General features: G+C 36.0%; 1 protein-coding gene across 1 annotated transcript; it reads right to left on the bottom strand.

Moving 5' to 3' along the window:
- Window positions 1–13,498: 13,498 nt before the first annotated feature.
- On the bottom strand, window positions 13,499–14,790 carry LOC133190802 (prostaglandin E2 receptor EP4 subtype-like). Its single transcript, XM_061326490.1, has 2 exons — window positions 13,988–14,790; window positions 13,499–13,865 (listed from the first exon to the last, which is right to left on the bottom strand). Exons 1-2 carry the CDS (start codon window positions 14,753–14,755, stop codon window positions 13,554–13,556), a joined length of 1,080 nt encoding a protein of 359 aa, XP_061182474.1. The 5' UTR covers window positions 14,756–14,790; the 3' UTR covers window positions 13,499–13,553.
- Window positions 14,791–18,011: the final 3,221 nt, after the last annotated feature.

Genomic DNA, 18,011 nt, shown 5'->3' with positions numbered 1-18,011 from the left:
CTGTACCTGTCCAGTACACACACTTTATTCTACATCCATGACTGTACCTGTGTCTTATAAACAACATCCACGACTGTACCTGTCCAGTACACACACTTTATTCTACATCCATGACTGTTCCTGTGCCTTATAAACGACATCCACGACTGTACCTGTGCAGTATACACATCTTACTCTACATCCATGACTGTACCTGTCCATTATAAACAACATCCATGACTGTACCTGTCCAGTACACACACTTTATTCTACATCCATGACTGTACCCGTGCCTTATAAACAACATCCACGACTGTACCTGTACCTTATAAACAACATCCACGACTGTACCTGTGCCTTATAAACAACATCCATGACTGTACCTGTCCAGTACACACACTTTATTCTACATCCATGACTGTACTTGTGCCTTATAAACAACATCCAAGACTGTACCTGTCCAGTACACACACATTATTCTACATCCCTGACTGTACATGTGCCTTATAAACAACATCCACGACTGTACCTGTGCAGTATACACATCTTACTCTACATCCATGACTGTACTTGTGCCTTATAAACAACATCCATGACTGTACCTGTGCCTTATAAACAACATCCACGACCGTACCTGTCCAGTACACACACTTTATTCTACATCCATGACTGTACCTGTGCCTTATAAACAACATCCACGACTGTACCTGTGCCCTATAAACAACATCCATGACTGTACCTGTCCAGTACACACGCTTTATTCTACATCCATGACTGTACCTGTGCTTATAAACAACATCCATGACTGTACCTGTGCATATATACATACTTTATTCTACATCCATGACTGTACCTGTGTCTTATAAACAACATCCACGACTGTACCTGTCCAGTACACACACTTTATTCTACATCCATGACTGTACCTGTGCCTTATAAACAACATCCACGACTGTACCTGTCCAGTACACACACTTTATTCTACATCCATGACTGTACCTGTGCCTTATAAACAACATCCACGACTGTACCTGTGCAGTATACACATCTTTCTATACATCCATGACTGTACCTGTGTCTTATAAACAACATCCACGACTGTACCTGTCCAGTACACACACTTTATTCTACATCCCTGACTGTACCTGTGCCTTATAAACAACATCCACAACTTTACCTGCGTATGACACACACTACATCTATGACTGTACCTATGCCTTATAATCAAGATTTACACACAATAAACTTCTCAGGGTTTAAGAGATACGTATTGTATACTGTATTTGGACCATCCTACCATAAAAAAAACAACAATATTTACAATTTTATTTCACTCACAAATTTTTATCTTTAAGTTGTACTTGACTCTTAAAATTTGACCATGAAAATCAATTAGAATCAAGTTCGAGACACAATTAATCATCAGTGTACAGGTGGAAAACTCAAAGCTATAAGTCAACATATAGCCAATTACTATTATTAATTTTAATTAATTTTAATAAACATTTGTCGTATACGTTTGACGTATAATCAGTTGTAAACTATGATAATAATACCCCGCAACTTTGGGGTTGGCACAGAAGAAGGTGTAAAAATATTTTCATAGTTGAAAACATTTTAGGATGGAATAGTGCATTTTATCGTGTTAACAAAGAAAGACCTATCGAAAATAATTATTGCAGTACATATAATACTACATGTATCTACACTTCACAATTCAATGTTTAAATGGCATTCAAAAGAAATTAAAAAACAAGAAGTCTGTGAGCCAATGATCACTAGTAATACCCCCGCTTTGACGTGAATGTACACAAGATCAGTTATGGACAGACACAAGAATGAACAAGAAGTTGACATCAGATTCGTACAAAAATGAATCCCACAATATGGCATGCCTAAACAAAGAGTGTGCTAAAATTTCAAGCATCTGCGATGAGTAGTTGCTGAGAAAACTGTGACGAAAATTTTGTTACGGACAGGCAGACAGAGAGACACACAGACAGACGGACAGACAGACAGACACACAAGGGTAAAACAGTATACCCCCCTCTCCGGGGGTATAATAACCCAATGATGAAACATGACACAAACAGGAGGGGAAAATGAGGAAAAAGTTTGACTTTTTTCATGTGCTTAAGAGCCCTCTATACACTGCACACTAAAGAGTTCTAATTTTGTGGTACATTTATGCAAATAGAGTAATCTGCCCTTTCAACAAAAAACAAGCATTTTGAGAGTATTGCATTAGCAATACTAGTTCCCTACCGGCAAGTGTAATCTGGTTCCCGTTAAAAATTGAAAATGCAATAATTCCGTCAAAAATCAATGAAGCGGAACGAAATGCAAACTTCATCTATAACTCATCAAGGTAAAGTCACATACCAAAAACCAGCTCAATATCTGCAAACGTTTAGAAAAAATATGGAAAACCCTGAAAAAATGAAAAGGTTGTAATTCCGTCAAAAAGCACTGAAGCGGAACGAAATGCAAACTTGATCTGTAACTCATCAAGATACACTCACATGCCAAAAATCAGCTCATCAATATCTGCAAGCGTTTAGAAAAAAGTGCGGAAAACCAAGTGGGACAGACAGACAGACAGACAGACCGACAGACGGACGGACAGACTCAGAGGAAACCTATAGTCCCCTCCGGCTTCACCGGTAGGGGACTAATAAAATAAATTGAAACCGGAGGGGATGATAGGTTTCCTCTAAGTCTGTCCGTCCGTCTGTCTGTCAAACTGTCCGCCTAGCTGTCCCTCTGTCACTCTGTCCCACTTGGTTTTCCGCACTTTTTTCTAAACGCTTGCAAATATTAAGCTGATTTTGGTATGTTAGTGTGTATTGATGAGTTACAGATCAAGTTTTTAATTTCGTTCTGCTTCATTGATTTTTGAGGGAATTACAATCTTTTTAATTTTTAAGGGTTTTCCACACTTTTTTTCCAAACGTTTGCAGATATTGAGTTGATTTTTGGTATGTGAGTGTATCTTGATGAGTCACAGATCAAGTTTGCATTATGTTCCGCTTCAATGATTTTTTGACAGAATTACAGCATTTTCAATTTTTAATGGGAACTAGATTACACTTGCCGGTAGTGGACTAGTATTGTCAATGCAGAAAGCATGTCTCAATAGCTTTAGTACGCATGCTTGAATAAACCATATGATAGCAAGAATGATAGTAAAATTCTGCCACCTATCGCAGAGTTAATTTAGAAAGTTGACATATTGGAATGATTTTTTCATATTTATATACCGAATATTTATGTGAATTTTATCAAAAAACATAACTTACGTAGGAAAACAAAGAGAGATAAGTCTATAATTTTGGTAAAACTTCATCTCTATAGAAATCAACGGAAAATATTTTTATACCCCCCCCCCCCTTCACTGAAACGACAATTCCTTTTAAAGTATTATGAATTGTTATTTCACAAATTCAAATTTATACCAATTGTATCTTGTTTCAGGGGAGTGGGTTGTTGGGTGGGGGTGGGGGAGGTATGAGGGTGTAGAACATATGTTTACAGACTAAAAGCAGCAAAAATAGTCATTTTATTGCCAATGAATCTAATCCATGCACAGGTACAGTCGTGGATGTTGTTTATAAGGCACAGGTACAGTCGTGGATGTAGAATAAAGTGTGTGTACTGGACGGGTACAGTCGTGGATGTTGTTTATAATGCACAGGTACAGTCATGGATGTAGAATAAAGTGTGTGTACTGGACAGGTACAGTCATGGATGTTGTTTATAATGCACAGGTACAGTCATGGATGTTGTTTATAAGGTACAGGTACAGTCAGGGATTTTGTTTATAAGGCACAGGTACAGTCGTGGATGTTGTTTATAAGGCACAGGTAGTCATGGATGTAGAGTAAGATGTGTATACTGCACAGGTACAGTCGTGGATGTTGTTTATAAGGCACATGTACAGTCATGGTTGTAGAATAAAGTGTGTGTACTGGACAGGTACAGTCAGGGATGTTGTTTATAAGACACAGGTACAGTCAGGGATGTAGAATAAAGTGTGTGTACTGGACAGGTACAGTCATGGATGTTGTTTATAAGCACAGGTACAGTCATGGATGTAGAATAAAGTGTGTGTACTGGACAGGTACAGTCGTGAATGTTGTTTTTAAGACACAGGTACAGTCATGGATGTAGAATAAAGTATGTATATATGCACAGGTACAGTCGTGGATGTTGTTTATAAGGCACATGTACAGTCATGGTTTTAGAATAAAGTGTGTGTACTGGACAGGTACAGTCAGGGATGTTGTTTATAAGACACAGGTACAGTCAGGAATGTAGAATAAAGTGTGTGTACTGGACAGGTACAGTCATGGATGTTGTTTATAATGCACAGGTACAGTCATGGATGTAGAATAAAGTGTGTGTACTGGACAGGTATAGTCATGGATGTTGTTAATAATGCACAGGTACAGTCATGGATGTTGTTTATAAGGTACAGGTACAGTCAGGGATTTTGTTTATAAGGCACAGGTACAGTCGTGGATGTTGTTTATAAGGCACAGGTAGTCATGGATGTAGAGTAAGATGTGTATACTGCACAGGTACAGTCGTGGATGTTGTTTATAAGGCACATGTACAGTCATGGTTGTAGAATAAAGTGTGTGTACTGGACAGGTACAGTCAGGGATGTTGTTTATAAGACACAGGTACAGTCAGGGATGTAGAATAAAGTGTGTGTACTGGACAGGTACAGTCATGGATGTTGTTTATAAGCACAGGTACAGTCATGGATGTAGAATAAAGTGTGTGTACTGGACAGGTACAGTCGTGAATGTTGTTTTTAAGACACAGGTACAGTCATGGATGTAGAATAAAGTATGTATATATGCACAGGTACAGTCGTGGATGTTGTTTATAATGCACAGGTACAGTCATGGATGTAGAATAAAGTGTGTGTACTGGACAGGTACAGTTATGGATGTTGTTTATAATGCACAGGTACAGTCATGGGTGTTGTTTATAAGGTACAGGTACAGTCAGGGATTTTGTTTATAAGGCACAGGTACAGTCGTGGATGTTGTTTATAAGGCACAGGTGGTCATGGATGTAGAGTAAGATGTGTATACTGCACAGGTACAGTCGTGGATGTTGTTTATAAGGCACATGTACAGTCATGGTTGTAGAATAAAGTGTGTGTACTGGACAGGTACAGTCGTGGATGTTGTTTATGAGACACAGGTACAGTCAGGGATGTAGAATAAAGTGTGTGTACTGGACATGTACGGTCATGGATGTTGTTTATAAGCAGAGGTACAGTCATGGATGTAGAATAAAGTGTGTGTACTGGACAGGTACAGTCGTGGATGTTGTTTATAAGACACAGGTACAGTCATGGATGTAGAATAAAGTGTGTGTACTGGACAGGTACAGTCATGGATGTTGTTTATAAGCACATGTACAGTCATGGATGTAAAATAAAGTGTGTGTACTGGACAGGTACAGTCATGGATGTTGTTTATAGGGCACAGGTACAGTCGTGGATGTTGTTTATAAGGCACAGGTACAGTCATGGATGTAGAATAAAGTGTGTGTACTGGACAGGTTCAGTCATGGATGTTGTTTATAAGGCACAGGTACAGTCATGGATGTTGTTTATAAGGTACAGGTACAGTCGTGGATGTTGTTTATAAGGCACAGGTACAGTCAGGGATGTTGTTTATAAGGCACAGGTACATTCATGGATGTAGAATAAAGTGTGTGTATTGGACAGGTACAGTCATGGATGTTGTTTATAAGGCACAGGTACAGTCATGGATGTTGTTTATATGCACAGGTACAGTCAGGGATGTTGTTTATAAGGCACAGGTACAGTCAGGGATGTTGTTTATAAGGCACGGGTACAGTCATGGATGTTGTTTATAGCACTGGTACAGTCATGGATGTAGAATAAAGTGTGTGTACTGGACAGGTTCAGTCATGGATGTTGTTTATAAGTCACAGGTACAGTCATGGATGTTGTTTATAAGGTACAGGTACAGTCGTGGATGTTGTTTATAAGGCACAGGTACAGTCAGGGATGTTGTTTATAAGGCACAGGTACATTCATGGATGTAGAATAAAGTGTGTGTATTGGACAGGTACAGTCATGGATGTTGTTTATAAGGCACAGGTACAGTCATGGATGTTGTTTATATGCACAGGTACAGTCAGGGATGTTGTTTATAAGGCACAGGTACAGTCAGGGATGTTGTTTATAAGGCACGGGTACAGTCATGGATGTTGTTTATAAGCACTGGTACAGTCATGGATGTAGAATAAAGTGTGTGTACTGGACAGGTACAGTCGTGGATGTTGTCAATCAGGCACCAGTACAGTCACGGTGTAAAATTTCTAGAGTTGTCTGGACAGTACAGCAGAATCTTAGAGAGGTGGATCTAATAAAAATATTTACTTATACAAATATTTTCTTCGGATGTTATCGATAATAATAGCATTAATTTCCTTTAATATGAGCAATTGTTTTAATACCATACCCAAAGTATTCCAGGTATCACACCATGGTTATCGACCAGTCAAGATGTTAATTGTTTCATTCATATAAAATTAATTTTTATTTCTTTTGAGAATTTTTTTTTTTTTTTGGGGGGGGGGGTCTTCCAGCCTATTTTTACAACTTTGATACCTGTGCCTACTAAATTTTATGTACTTTGTAAATAAATATTTTTTTTTTGTCAGGAACTATTCTTTTTCAGGGCATAGGAGGCTACTTCCTGGGGTGCACTTGAGATGTTTATATATAACACATCGAAAACGGGTGGGTCAACCCATTCCACCCGTATATATCGTAAGACATATATTTATGGGAAAAAACCTGTGCTTTTCATTGACACCTCTTGCGTGTTCAATGAAATGGGTGAAATTAATAATATTTTGACGTACTTATACTTTTTAACATAAAATTAAGGATTACAAATTAATTCCAATATTTATTTTAATTTCCTTTTTTATTTTACTTTGTTTATTGTTTACTCGTATATTTTCTATAATTATACTAGCATGTTTCATTTTAAATTCATCATTATTATTGAGCACGTAGGATATTGAAATCATGCCCCCAGCCCCCCCCCCCCCCCCCCCCCAAAAAAAAAAAAAATTAAAGACCTGGCTCATAAACATAAAGCTTTAAATTTAAATCTGTAAAAGTTTTGGATCCTTCCCTAATCACTGCTGACATCGTTTGTCTCGGTATCACTGTCATGGTAATATAAAGATTAGCGTTAATTGCGCTTTGATTGAATTCAGTCTAAATTTAAATCGGAGAAAATCCACAGAATTTTTTGTTGTGGATGTTATTAATCAAGCGCGGGTTAAGTTAATCAAGCGCGGGTTGAGTCAGTGGTAGTGTGTATGTACGGCACAGGTACAGTCGCAGATGTTGTATATCAGGCACAGGTATATAGTCATAGATATACAAAATGTACGCTGTAGTAAATGTTACTTTTTCGAGATAATAGCGATCTATGCAATGGATTTAGGCATAGTCAAGCTTACACATATATTTTCCGCGATATATTCACTGAGCTAGTTATCGTTACCGTTTTGGCGATTACAGCCTTCCATAAAGTAGATTAATTATTAACACATTTCGTATGTTTCATTAAAAAAACAATCCATACTTGATTAACAACATATAGTTTAATACGTTGAACAATCCGGAAAATCTTGCTCTGACATTCCGTTTTTGATATTAGTGAGCAGGTACAGTCATGGATGTCCGGTACCAGCATTGCCGAGTACAGTTGCGGATGATAGCTGACAGCCACTGTTGCGCAAAAGGGTTGGGGTTCGGGTGGATGGGAGCTTGAGATTGCAATAAAGTGATGATTACAAAGCATTGCCATGATTTGCTATACATTTTTGGTCACCCCTCCTCTAGCTGATGAAATCATACAGTGTAAAGGGCTGCGTTCAAGGTCGTAGCGGCTACATGTACGTAGATATCTAGCCTAGCACCCAGGCTAGCTTCCAGGTCTAATTGAATTAACGCTTGTAATATCTACGTAGCAGCTAGGCTACTCCTAGCATATTGTTTAAGATCGTAGCTCTTCGTAGAGGTACATAGCAGCTACAATATTAATGCAGCCCAAAATTCAGGGGGAAAAGCACTGAAATACGACCACTGAGAGGCAAGAAATCATATATGGTCTAGTTTTGGGGTTTTTCAGCTTTCTTGGTTAAAGTCAAGAACCTCTAAACAATGAGTGGTAGAAACATGAATTTTTCGACCTTGAAAGTTGGTCAAGGTCAAAGGTCAATGTAACTATAAGAGAAATGATGTGAGCATGTGACCTTTTTTGACTTCGGGTCACAAGTATTTACATGTAACCTTCAAATCAGCTTTGACTTGTTTCCTAATTAATGCTTTGTTGTTATATATATCTATCCACTTACTTACTTCACCCCCCTTTTTTTTTAATCTCCTCACTCAGTGCAAAAGCGACGTAGAATATTTCTCTTAACTTTTTAACAGGACGTCGGATCGACACAAAATTGTAGAGTATTATCGTCAAGACCTCACAGAAATTTTCTGCAACGCTTCATTGTCATTATCCTATGTACCTAGAAATTATAATCATAACGACAAAAACAACAACGTCAGCAGTGACTAAAGTTTTTGAAAAGTAACATTTTACCACGCATTTCTATAGCCGGGTTGTCACTCACCTCTGCATTTTTTATGTCCCCATAACCGAAGATTCGGAAGCATATAGCTTTTGCCCTGTCTGTTTGTCCGCAAAAACTTTAACCTTGGCCATAACTGTTGAACGGTTGGTATTAGGGCTTTTATATTCCACATGTGTATTCATTGTGATAAAACCTTCACTAGGGTACCAACAATTTTGACCATTTTACCTTGACCTTTGAGTTTGACCTATTTGTGGAAAACTTTAACCTTGGCCATAACTTTTGAACGATTGATACTAGGGCTTTCATATTTTACATGTTTATTCCTTGTGACGAGACCTTCCATTGGGTACCAACAATGTTGATTTGTTTACCTTGACCTTGGGAGTTTGACTTGCATTTGAGAAACTTTTACCTTCGCCATGAGCTGCCATACGGGGGCATCAGTGTTTTACAAACACATCTTATTTTTGTTTGCATTTTGTTATTCAAAAAAAAAAAAAAAAAAAAAAAAAAAAAAAAAAAAAAAATCCCTCTCGCTCTGGTCTAATTTGGCATTGATCTCAAGGCACAGAAACAAAATAATTTTTATATTTACTTCAAATAGATTGCGACATTTCAGAGTCCTGTAAAACCGAATCAGGCTGGTTGAATGCTAAGAAGAGCTGATTTACAAGTTAAGTTAATAATGCAACAATGTTGTCGCCAAAAACTATTTTCATCCCAACAAAACTTTGTATTTATAACATAATTGTATGCCTTCATAAACCCTACACTATTTTTGTTTTCTAACACCGGAAGACTCTTTGTATATTTATTACAATTCCAACCCTAAATATGTGTCCGATCAAAAAGTAAAATAGGAGGTGAACAATGGTACTTTGTTATAATGTTATAAAGATTCCGTGAAAGCCTCATTAAATTTTATTCAGTGGTACAGGGGGAAATCCGGATAAGAGATGGGTAACCCTCAATATTATAGAAAGAATGGAAGTGTCTATGTTTTGCTATTGGAAACCCGAAATATGTGTCTGATCAACAAGTAAAACAGAAGCTGCACAATGGCATTATGTAACAAAGATTCTGTGAAAGGCTCATTAAATTTTATCCAGTGGTATAAAAGGAGTTGCAGATAAAAGATGTGTACCCCATGCAAAGTGTAATGGACAGATGGACGGACGTGCGGACGTACACTCCCATCATTATAAACGCCCTCCTTTTCAAGCGGAATCCTCACAAAGAAATAAATATTGCAGGGTCCAGTAATTGTACAACCAAGTCCCTAACCTTAGTCCTCACCAAAATATTAACTGATGTGAAAACTTCCGACGTATTGTTCTATAACATATTCAGGAAGTAGTGTAAATCAAATGTGATTTCTAAAAAAAAAAAATCCAAAGAACTTTTGGAAAATTCTAAATCTCAAAACTTCTCAAATATCAATAGCATCAAAACAGTTACATTATAAATTAAAAAGCAGGCTTTTGGCACCGTATACAATTGCGTCCTCGATAAATATATGGAACTCGTAAATTTTCATACCTTGTGATTGGTCATCTACAAAATTACTTCGTTAAAAATCATTCTGATTCTAGTTATAATTACCTAGATGTTTTGAAATTAAAAAGATGCCGTCACGGTAGCTCAGTCGGTAGAGTGCTCGCTTCGTGTTTAGGTCGTGAGCTTGAATCTCGGACGCGACTGAACTAAGTCGATATAAATAGGTAGCAAATGTTCCTTCGCCAAGCGCTAGACACTTACTTGAAAAAGACGTTAATGGTAATCTAACAACCAAGCTTTATGATAAACGTGATGACTTTAACTTTTCAATCGTCAACTTCCCTTACTTATGCAGCAATATACCTTCATCACCTGCATACGGGGTATATATCTCTCAGTTGATTCGATACGCAAGAGCATGCTCTACGTATGTACAATTTCTAAAACGAGGTAAATTATTGACAAATAAGTTGATGAAACAAGAATATCAGCTGTCTCGTTTAAAGTAATCATTTCGTAAGTTCTATGGTCGATACAATGACCTTGTCAGCAAATACAATTTATCATTAAGTCAAATGCTGACTGACGTTTTTCATACTAATTGTTAGGCCATTATTTACACACTGAATTGTCGACGGATTTTTCCGTTATTTCCCGATCATGACAAGGAGCACACGGCGGGTGTGACTGGTCGGCAGGGGATGCTCACTCCTCCATGGCACCTGATCCCACCTCTGATGTTTGGAGGTCCGTGTTTGCTCTGCTCCTATTTTGTATTGTATAATGGACTTTTGAGCTTGAATACTGTTCGTTATCTCCATATATTTCATTTGAAGTGAAAGTTGCGGGTTCTTCGGATGAAACCTTAAAAACCAAGTCTCCGTGTCACGACAGGCGTTGGCACGACAAAGCACCCTCACTGCTCAATGGCTCCGAGTGCCGAGAAAAGGTCAAAATTTGAAACCCTTCACCGGTATATGGTGACATCTCTATATAAGTGAAAAATTCTCGAACGGGACGTAAAACAACAATCAATCAATCTTCTTCAGAAGAAAAAACTCTTGCTCTGGCCTTCAATTCATCATTTAGATATATCGACGACGTTTAATGAAGTAACAGTAGTTACTTTCATTCACATATCGACTTGATATATTCCAGTGAACTAAAAAAAAAAGACACTACAAAATCTGTCACATCTGTTTCTTATTTGGATGTTTAACTGACTGTGGACAACAATGACCAACTAATATATTATAACTTATCTGTATGACAAACAGTATGACAGTTTTCCATCGTCTTCCATTATTTATATAGCAATATTCCAACATCACCTGCAAATGACCTTTATATCTACCAACTGATTCGATACGTAAGAGCATGCTCTGAATACGACCAATTTTTCTACCAAGGCAAGCTATTGACAAATAAGTTGATGTTACAAGGATTTCAATAACCCCGTTTAAAGTCAGCCTTTGGCAAATTGTATGGTCGTTATAATAATCTTGTTTGTAAATACAACATAACATTGGGTCGTATTTTGTCTGACATATTTCATACTATTTGTAAGTTCATTGTTTTTATACTATATTTGACTACGGAGTACTCTGTCTACGTGATCAATACATAGGGCTCACGGCGGATGTGGTTGGTTGACAGAGGATGCGTTGTCCTCCTACGCACCTAATTCCAACTCTGGCGTTTCCAGGGGGTCCTTGTTTTGGCCCTGTTCAAAATTCGTTTCGTTTACTGGATTTATGGGATTGATCACTGTTCGTTATCTCCCCCTTTTACATGTTATATGTCACTATCCTCTTGATTTGATATATTGCTATCATTTTGATTTGATATGTTGTTACCCTCTTGCTTTGATACGTTGTTATCCTCTTGCTTTGATTCAGGTCTATAATTTGTTTACAATGAGATTACTTTGATTATCTAAGCTATTTCACTCTGCTACAATGATTAACTTTTGAGAGACTAATGGTCAGAATACATTCAGAATTTGATATCACTGATAGTGTATGGGGCAAGTTTGTTTGGTTTTTTTTTTTACCAATAAGTATAAGATTGCCCTCTATAACCAAAAAGTATATACTGTATCGCAATTGAAAGTTAAAATATTTAAACTATTATTATAGCAATGATCTTAGCTTTTAATGTACTTGTAAAGATTTTCTACTGTGGTAATTTGAAAATATCCATATAGCGGCCGTTTCCTTTGGAAGGAATACAGGTTAATCATTTATATTTTAGAAAGTCAAATTAAGATTTAATTCTAAACCGTTCCAAGATAGATGAACAAATATTACGAACTGTTTTTTTAAGTGGTTTTGATACTTAAAGGTACATCGCCCATGAAAACAGTTTGGAAATGTGGATAAATTCCTAAAAATAATTCAGTTTCTCCGATTTAGTCATTCTGCTTTGACAGTGGGTTATATGTACATGTACCTTTTGTACAGAGTACATTCTGAATCAAATAGCTTCCCCTCCTTCTCTTATTCCATGAAATTAAGAATAAAAGGAAATAAATTCACGCAAACGCTTTGTAATAATGACACACATTTATTATGATTCATGAAGGGTTGAAAGAAACATTTATTTGTACATAAACCTTAAAAAGATAAACGGAACACACTGACACACGAATCCGGTACTGAAAGTTAAATATGTCGGTTATCTTTTCCCAACTCTCTCTCTCTCTCTCTCTCTCTCTCTATATATATATATATATATACATATATATATACATGTATATGGGGGATCATAAGTATAAATTCTTATGGACATGGAAATGAAAACTGCCCAAAACACTTCCACTGACAATAAATACACGTAAGAAAAATAAGAAATCTACATTTGTCTCTCTCTCTCTCCCCCCCCCCCCAAGTCTACTGGTAGGAACATTTGTTAATATTATACAAGGGTCTATTGGCAGTACGTTTTAAGAACACCTAGAGTTATAGACTTTGGACAACAACAGTAATTATAATGTAAGGAATTAAATGCATAACGGTTCTGCCTGAAACAGAAAGCAATAAAATGCTATTTCTTATAGCTTTTGATATCTTTGTGTTTCTAACGACTCGCCACCAATATTTTCATATTTTCAGTTATGCTTTTTCGATCAGCTACAATAATGGCTAATGTGTGATACAATGCTTATCTTTTATAAAGGAAAAGATTGCTATAATTTATTTTACTTTTTTGATTACAAGAGTAAAATTTTCAACGAAACTTATTATTTTCAGCAAGCCCTATTCAGCTTATATATATATATATATATATATATATATATATATATATATATATATATATATATATATATATATATATATATATATAAGATGGACAAGATAAAATCATACATAAACATATGCAGAATGGTTTTTCAGGTAGGAAATAGTCAGTTACTTTTTACTCAAACCCGGAGTAAACATATCGTCTGTTGAGAGTGTTTTGCCAGACGACAGAGTGTTATCTGAACTCTTCTTGCGCGAATGAGATGACGGTGTGACTTCTTGATCACCACTGTCTGTTGCAAAAGTGATTTTCCCGAAAATACCCCTAAATCGTCTCTGGAGTGCTTTGAAATTTTCTTTCCTCAGAAGTATGTATATCCAGGGATCGATAATGGAGTTAGTGACGCCAAATCTTACGACTGTTAGCTCTCTAGAACCATTACCGCTGATCCACAAAGCTGCGTGCCCAAGAATTGTGAACTAAAAAGACAAATTTTTATTCACCAATTCAAAGAAGAAGAAAAAGAAAGTGAATCTGCGACATATAATAAATCATGTAGATTTTTTTAATGAAAAATAATATATAATAATAAAATAATCACCATCAGTGGAGTCCAGCAAACCGTAAAAAGGGTAACAATCACGAGCAATAAAATCACGTTGAAGATGTCAGTTTTTCTTCTTTTGGTTTTGGAAATTGTTGTGTCCTCTTTAAAATGCCTGCAAAGTGACATAATAACAAGCACATTGAAAGAGATGGTTGTAAATAGGATTAGCAATCCAAATAAGGAGTAAACGTAAGAATTAACTCTGTCCAGGATAGTTACTCCGACAAAGTTCAGAAAGCACCAGGAACCTGGGTAGTAATTAAAACTGGATCCAAGTCCCATCAAGTGTAAACTGGATATGAAAGCGCCGAAAATCCAGATGGAAATTAACATAATGTTTGCTCGATGTTTTTTACCAAGTACATTGTATTTGAAGGGATACAAAATAGCAATAAAACGGTCAAAAGACATCGCACAAACAATCATTGCTGACGATATCAGCATAAAAGTAAATATAAAAGAACTGTAGTCACACAGAGGTTTTGGAAACTCATACGTAAAGTCGGAGGCATATCTGATCATAACTGTCGGGTAGACTAGTAGAACTCCCCCGCCGTCTGTCAAAGCTAGACCTGCGACTAGTCTGTGAAATGGTCTCCATTTGTGTCTTTTTCTGGCCCCTACCAGTGCGATAAGTGCAATTAAGTTTCCGATTACTCCTAAAACAAACTGTAAGACCGGTGGCACTGTTGATTCCCATATTTTGGGTTCCTTGGTCATGTTAAAGGTACTAGTAGTTGAAATGACATCCATTTTAAGCATATGCTGTACGTTTTGTGCAAGTACGTTTATTTGACTTTGTTTATATGGCTGCTGGCTAAATAATTATTTCCTGTAATTCACACAATATCCTTTTTAGAAATTTCCGGAGACAACTGCTGATTTAATAATAGATTAATAAAATGCATTGAAATAATGATAATATCTGACAATTCCTCAAGCCGCATCTCAGTTAAACTTAAATTTAAAAAAAAGTTGCATCACGTTTCACTATTATGAAATGTAGGAATCGATATTAACAAAGGGAATGTAAGTTTCTTCTGCAATGACAGACCTTGACTCACTACAGTATCTTCCCACTCTCACAAGGTATATTAAAACTATCAGTGATTGCTGTCCCAGTACTGAATGATATGCGTGGGCTATGCATTTGCACACAATTCAGAGAGTATTGTGACCTTATTTTCGGTCACGATTCATCTTCACTCAAAAGCACCCATCGTATAGACCCTTACTGAGTCATTCATGTAGATAAAAATGGTACATGTATATAAAAATTGATGCTCAAGACATGCAAACACGTAAATCCCCAATGAAAAATCTTTCTTAGATATCTCAATTTTCTTTAACCATCTCATGACACTCAGGTAAAGTCTACCTGAACTTAATTGTAAATATTTTAATCTTTGAATTGAATCTTCACTCAAAAATTGAATATCTGTTTTCAGCTGTAACCTTATAATTCAGGTCAGTTGGGACAGGTTTGTCAGTACGTTATTCCGTAATGTAATCGTATTGATTTAAGAAAATAAGATATATGATGATTTGCTGATTATATACTTCTAATTTTATTATAAAAATTTCATTTGTCATTGTCATTTAATTAACAGCAAAATCGCCAAAATCATTAACGAAATACTTTTGAGAAAAATGGGCAATGACCCACTTTTATATCACCTGCATAGGAGTATTTTCTCTCCATTACATAGTAGGACGCTTCTTGAAAATCGAAGCAACTTTGCTTTTCAATATCAATTTATTAATTGTTCTTAATTGCAACTCGTTTTGATAAGGGCGGTGCAGGTTTTTTGCCATTGAAATCAGACATTAGAAGTCACCGGATTTTAAAATACTCATGGATTTGGATAATTTAAAATATCACTGTCAGTGTATTTCAATCGTCAACTTTCCTTATTTATGTAAAAATATTCCATCATCATTTGCATGTGGTGCTCTTTCTCTCAACTGATTTGATAGGCAAGAGCATTCTCTGGGAAATTTTAAAACCGAGGCAAGTTACTGACAAATAAGTTGATGCTACAGAAATTTCAACATCATTGTTTAAGGTCAGCAATTTACGAATTCTATAGTTATTATATTTACCTTGACTGCAAAAACAAATTGGGTAGTATTTTGTCCGACATGTTTAATTCAGACCAATTGTTATGTCATTGTTTTTATACTAAATTCGACTACGGATTAACCTGAACCTAATCAATGCATAGGGGTCACGGTAGACAGGGGCTTCTGTTTCCACCTCTGCTGTTTTCAGGTGTTATTGTTTTTGCGCTGTTTACGATTTATATTCTCTACTGGATTTATAGTGATCACTGTTCTTTAGTGATCACTTTTCTTTATCTTTGACCTTTTACATAGTGAAAAATGTATTTTATAACAGGACTTACCATTTTTTCTTCGCAAGTCTTGGTGAAAATTAATAAAAATGACATAGGCTATCTACTACCTGCAAACCACAAATTCGTTGCAATAAGGTGAAAGGAAAAATATTGGGATAAATCAAGAAAACTTGCTGAAGCCTGGTACATCAAATGAAAATTTCCTTGAAAATACCGTAATATTTTGCAGAAATTTGCTTCATACTGGATGTCGCATTCGACATCACTATCATACAGTTGGTTATTACGAGAAACTTCAATATCATATGATGAGACACAGGCAATATTTTCTCATGTAAGCGATATACGATGGCCCTTTGATTCACCTTCTACCTTACGTCAATAAAAATTTGGTTCTACATAGAATACAAGGTGAGATCTGTTATTATGGATGTGGCTAACCACAGGCTTTTTGAACCATCACACATTACGGAAGAGAACCCGGCGATTTCTTAAACTATTTAATAACAAAGGAATTGACCCCGTTAACACTATTGTATCTAATCACAAAAGGATCCAGTCTTGCATTCCACAATATTTCAAGATGAAGTATTTCTTACAAATAATTTGCCACTATTCCAAAAAAATCCCCTTACCTGTCCATGTACTTCTACTTTTAACTCAAGTCTGGATGGAAACGATGAGCATTTTAAAGGATGCAAAATTTAGGGCTCCCTGACCTTTTATTGGCGATAAAATTTTATAAATGTTAAGAATTATGCCAAATGATGTGTCGAACATTGACACTCTTTCAGAATGGATGAAAAGTCTGAGTTGAATATTGAAATCATACTCAAAATTGAATTAAAGTTATAAATATTTAAGAATATTAAACGAGTCGACTGAATGGTAGATAATGATTAGATTACATGATAGATATATATACTGATTCCAGCTGACAAAGTATGAAACAACATAGTCTTTTTGTAATGACCAAATTGCATTTTAAAGGAACTTAAAGGAACCAGTGGTAATCCAATTTATGCTCGTATTAAAGGAAAACATCTTCAAAATCATTAGTTTTAACTATTCTTAAATTCCTAGAAACAAAATTACTAGATTTCAAAACTTCATAAAAATCATTAAGTAGATATGAAACTGGATCTAGCAAACCTTTCATCAGCTGTCTTTCTTTACTCCCAACAAAAACATTAACAGCAGTGCAGGAGGAAATGCAGGATTACTGTGCAACAAAATATTCGTTAATCAAATGTAGACATTCAAAATCTAAAGAACTTTTAGAAATTTTGAATTTGCATTTAACTAAAATCAATAGGTTTAAAAAAGATGTTTTTAACACTTTATACGACCACTCTTTATGATAAATTAAAGACCAGGATTTTTCATAGACGACAGTTTTTTCTATCAAATTGGACCACAGAAATACATCTTGTGATAATTTAAATATATATATTCATACATACATACTATGAAGTATTCAAATGCCCTTTCAATTCACACTTAAGACATTTTTTATGCCCCCGTAATCGGAGATTCGGGGGTATATAGTTTTTGCACTGTCCGTCCGTCTGTCTGTCTGTTTGTCCGGAAAAACTTTAACCTTGCCCATAACTTTTGATTGGTTGGAGCTATGGCTTTCATGTTTCACGTGTGTATTCCTT

This window comes from Saccostrea echinata, unplaced genomic scaffold, assembly GCF_033153115.1.
Source record: "Saccostrea echinata isolate AGI-Se365-2 ecotype Australia unplaced genomic scaffold, CSIRO_AGI_Sech_v1 ptg000022l, whole genome shotgun sequence".
NCBI lineage: Eukaryota > Metazoa > Mollusca > Bivalvia > Ostreida > Ostreidae > Saccostrea > Saccostrea echinata.
The sequence above is the reverse complement of the archived record's forward strand: the minus strand, read 5'-3'. Positions and strand labels throughout refer to the sequence as shown.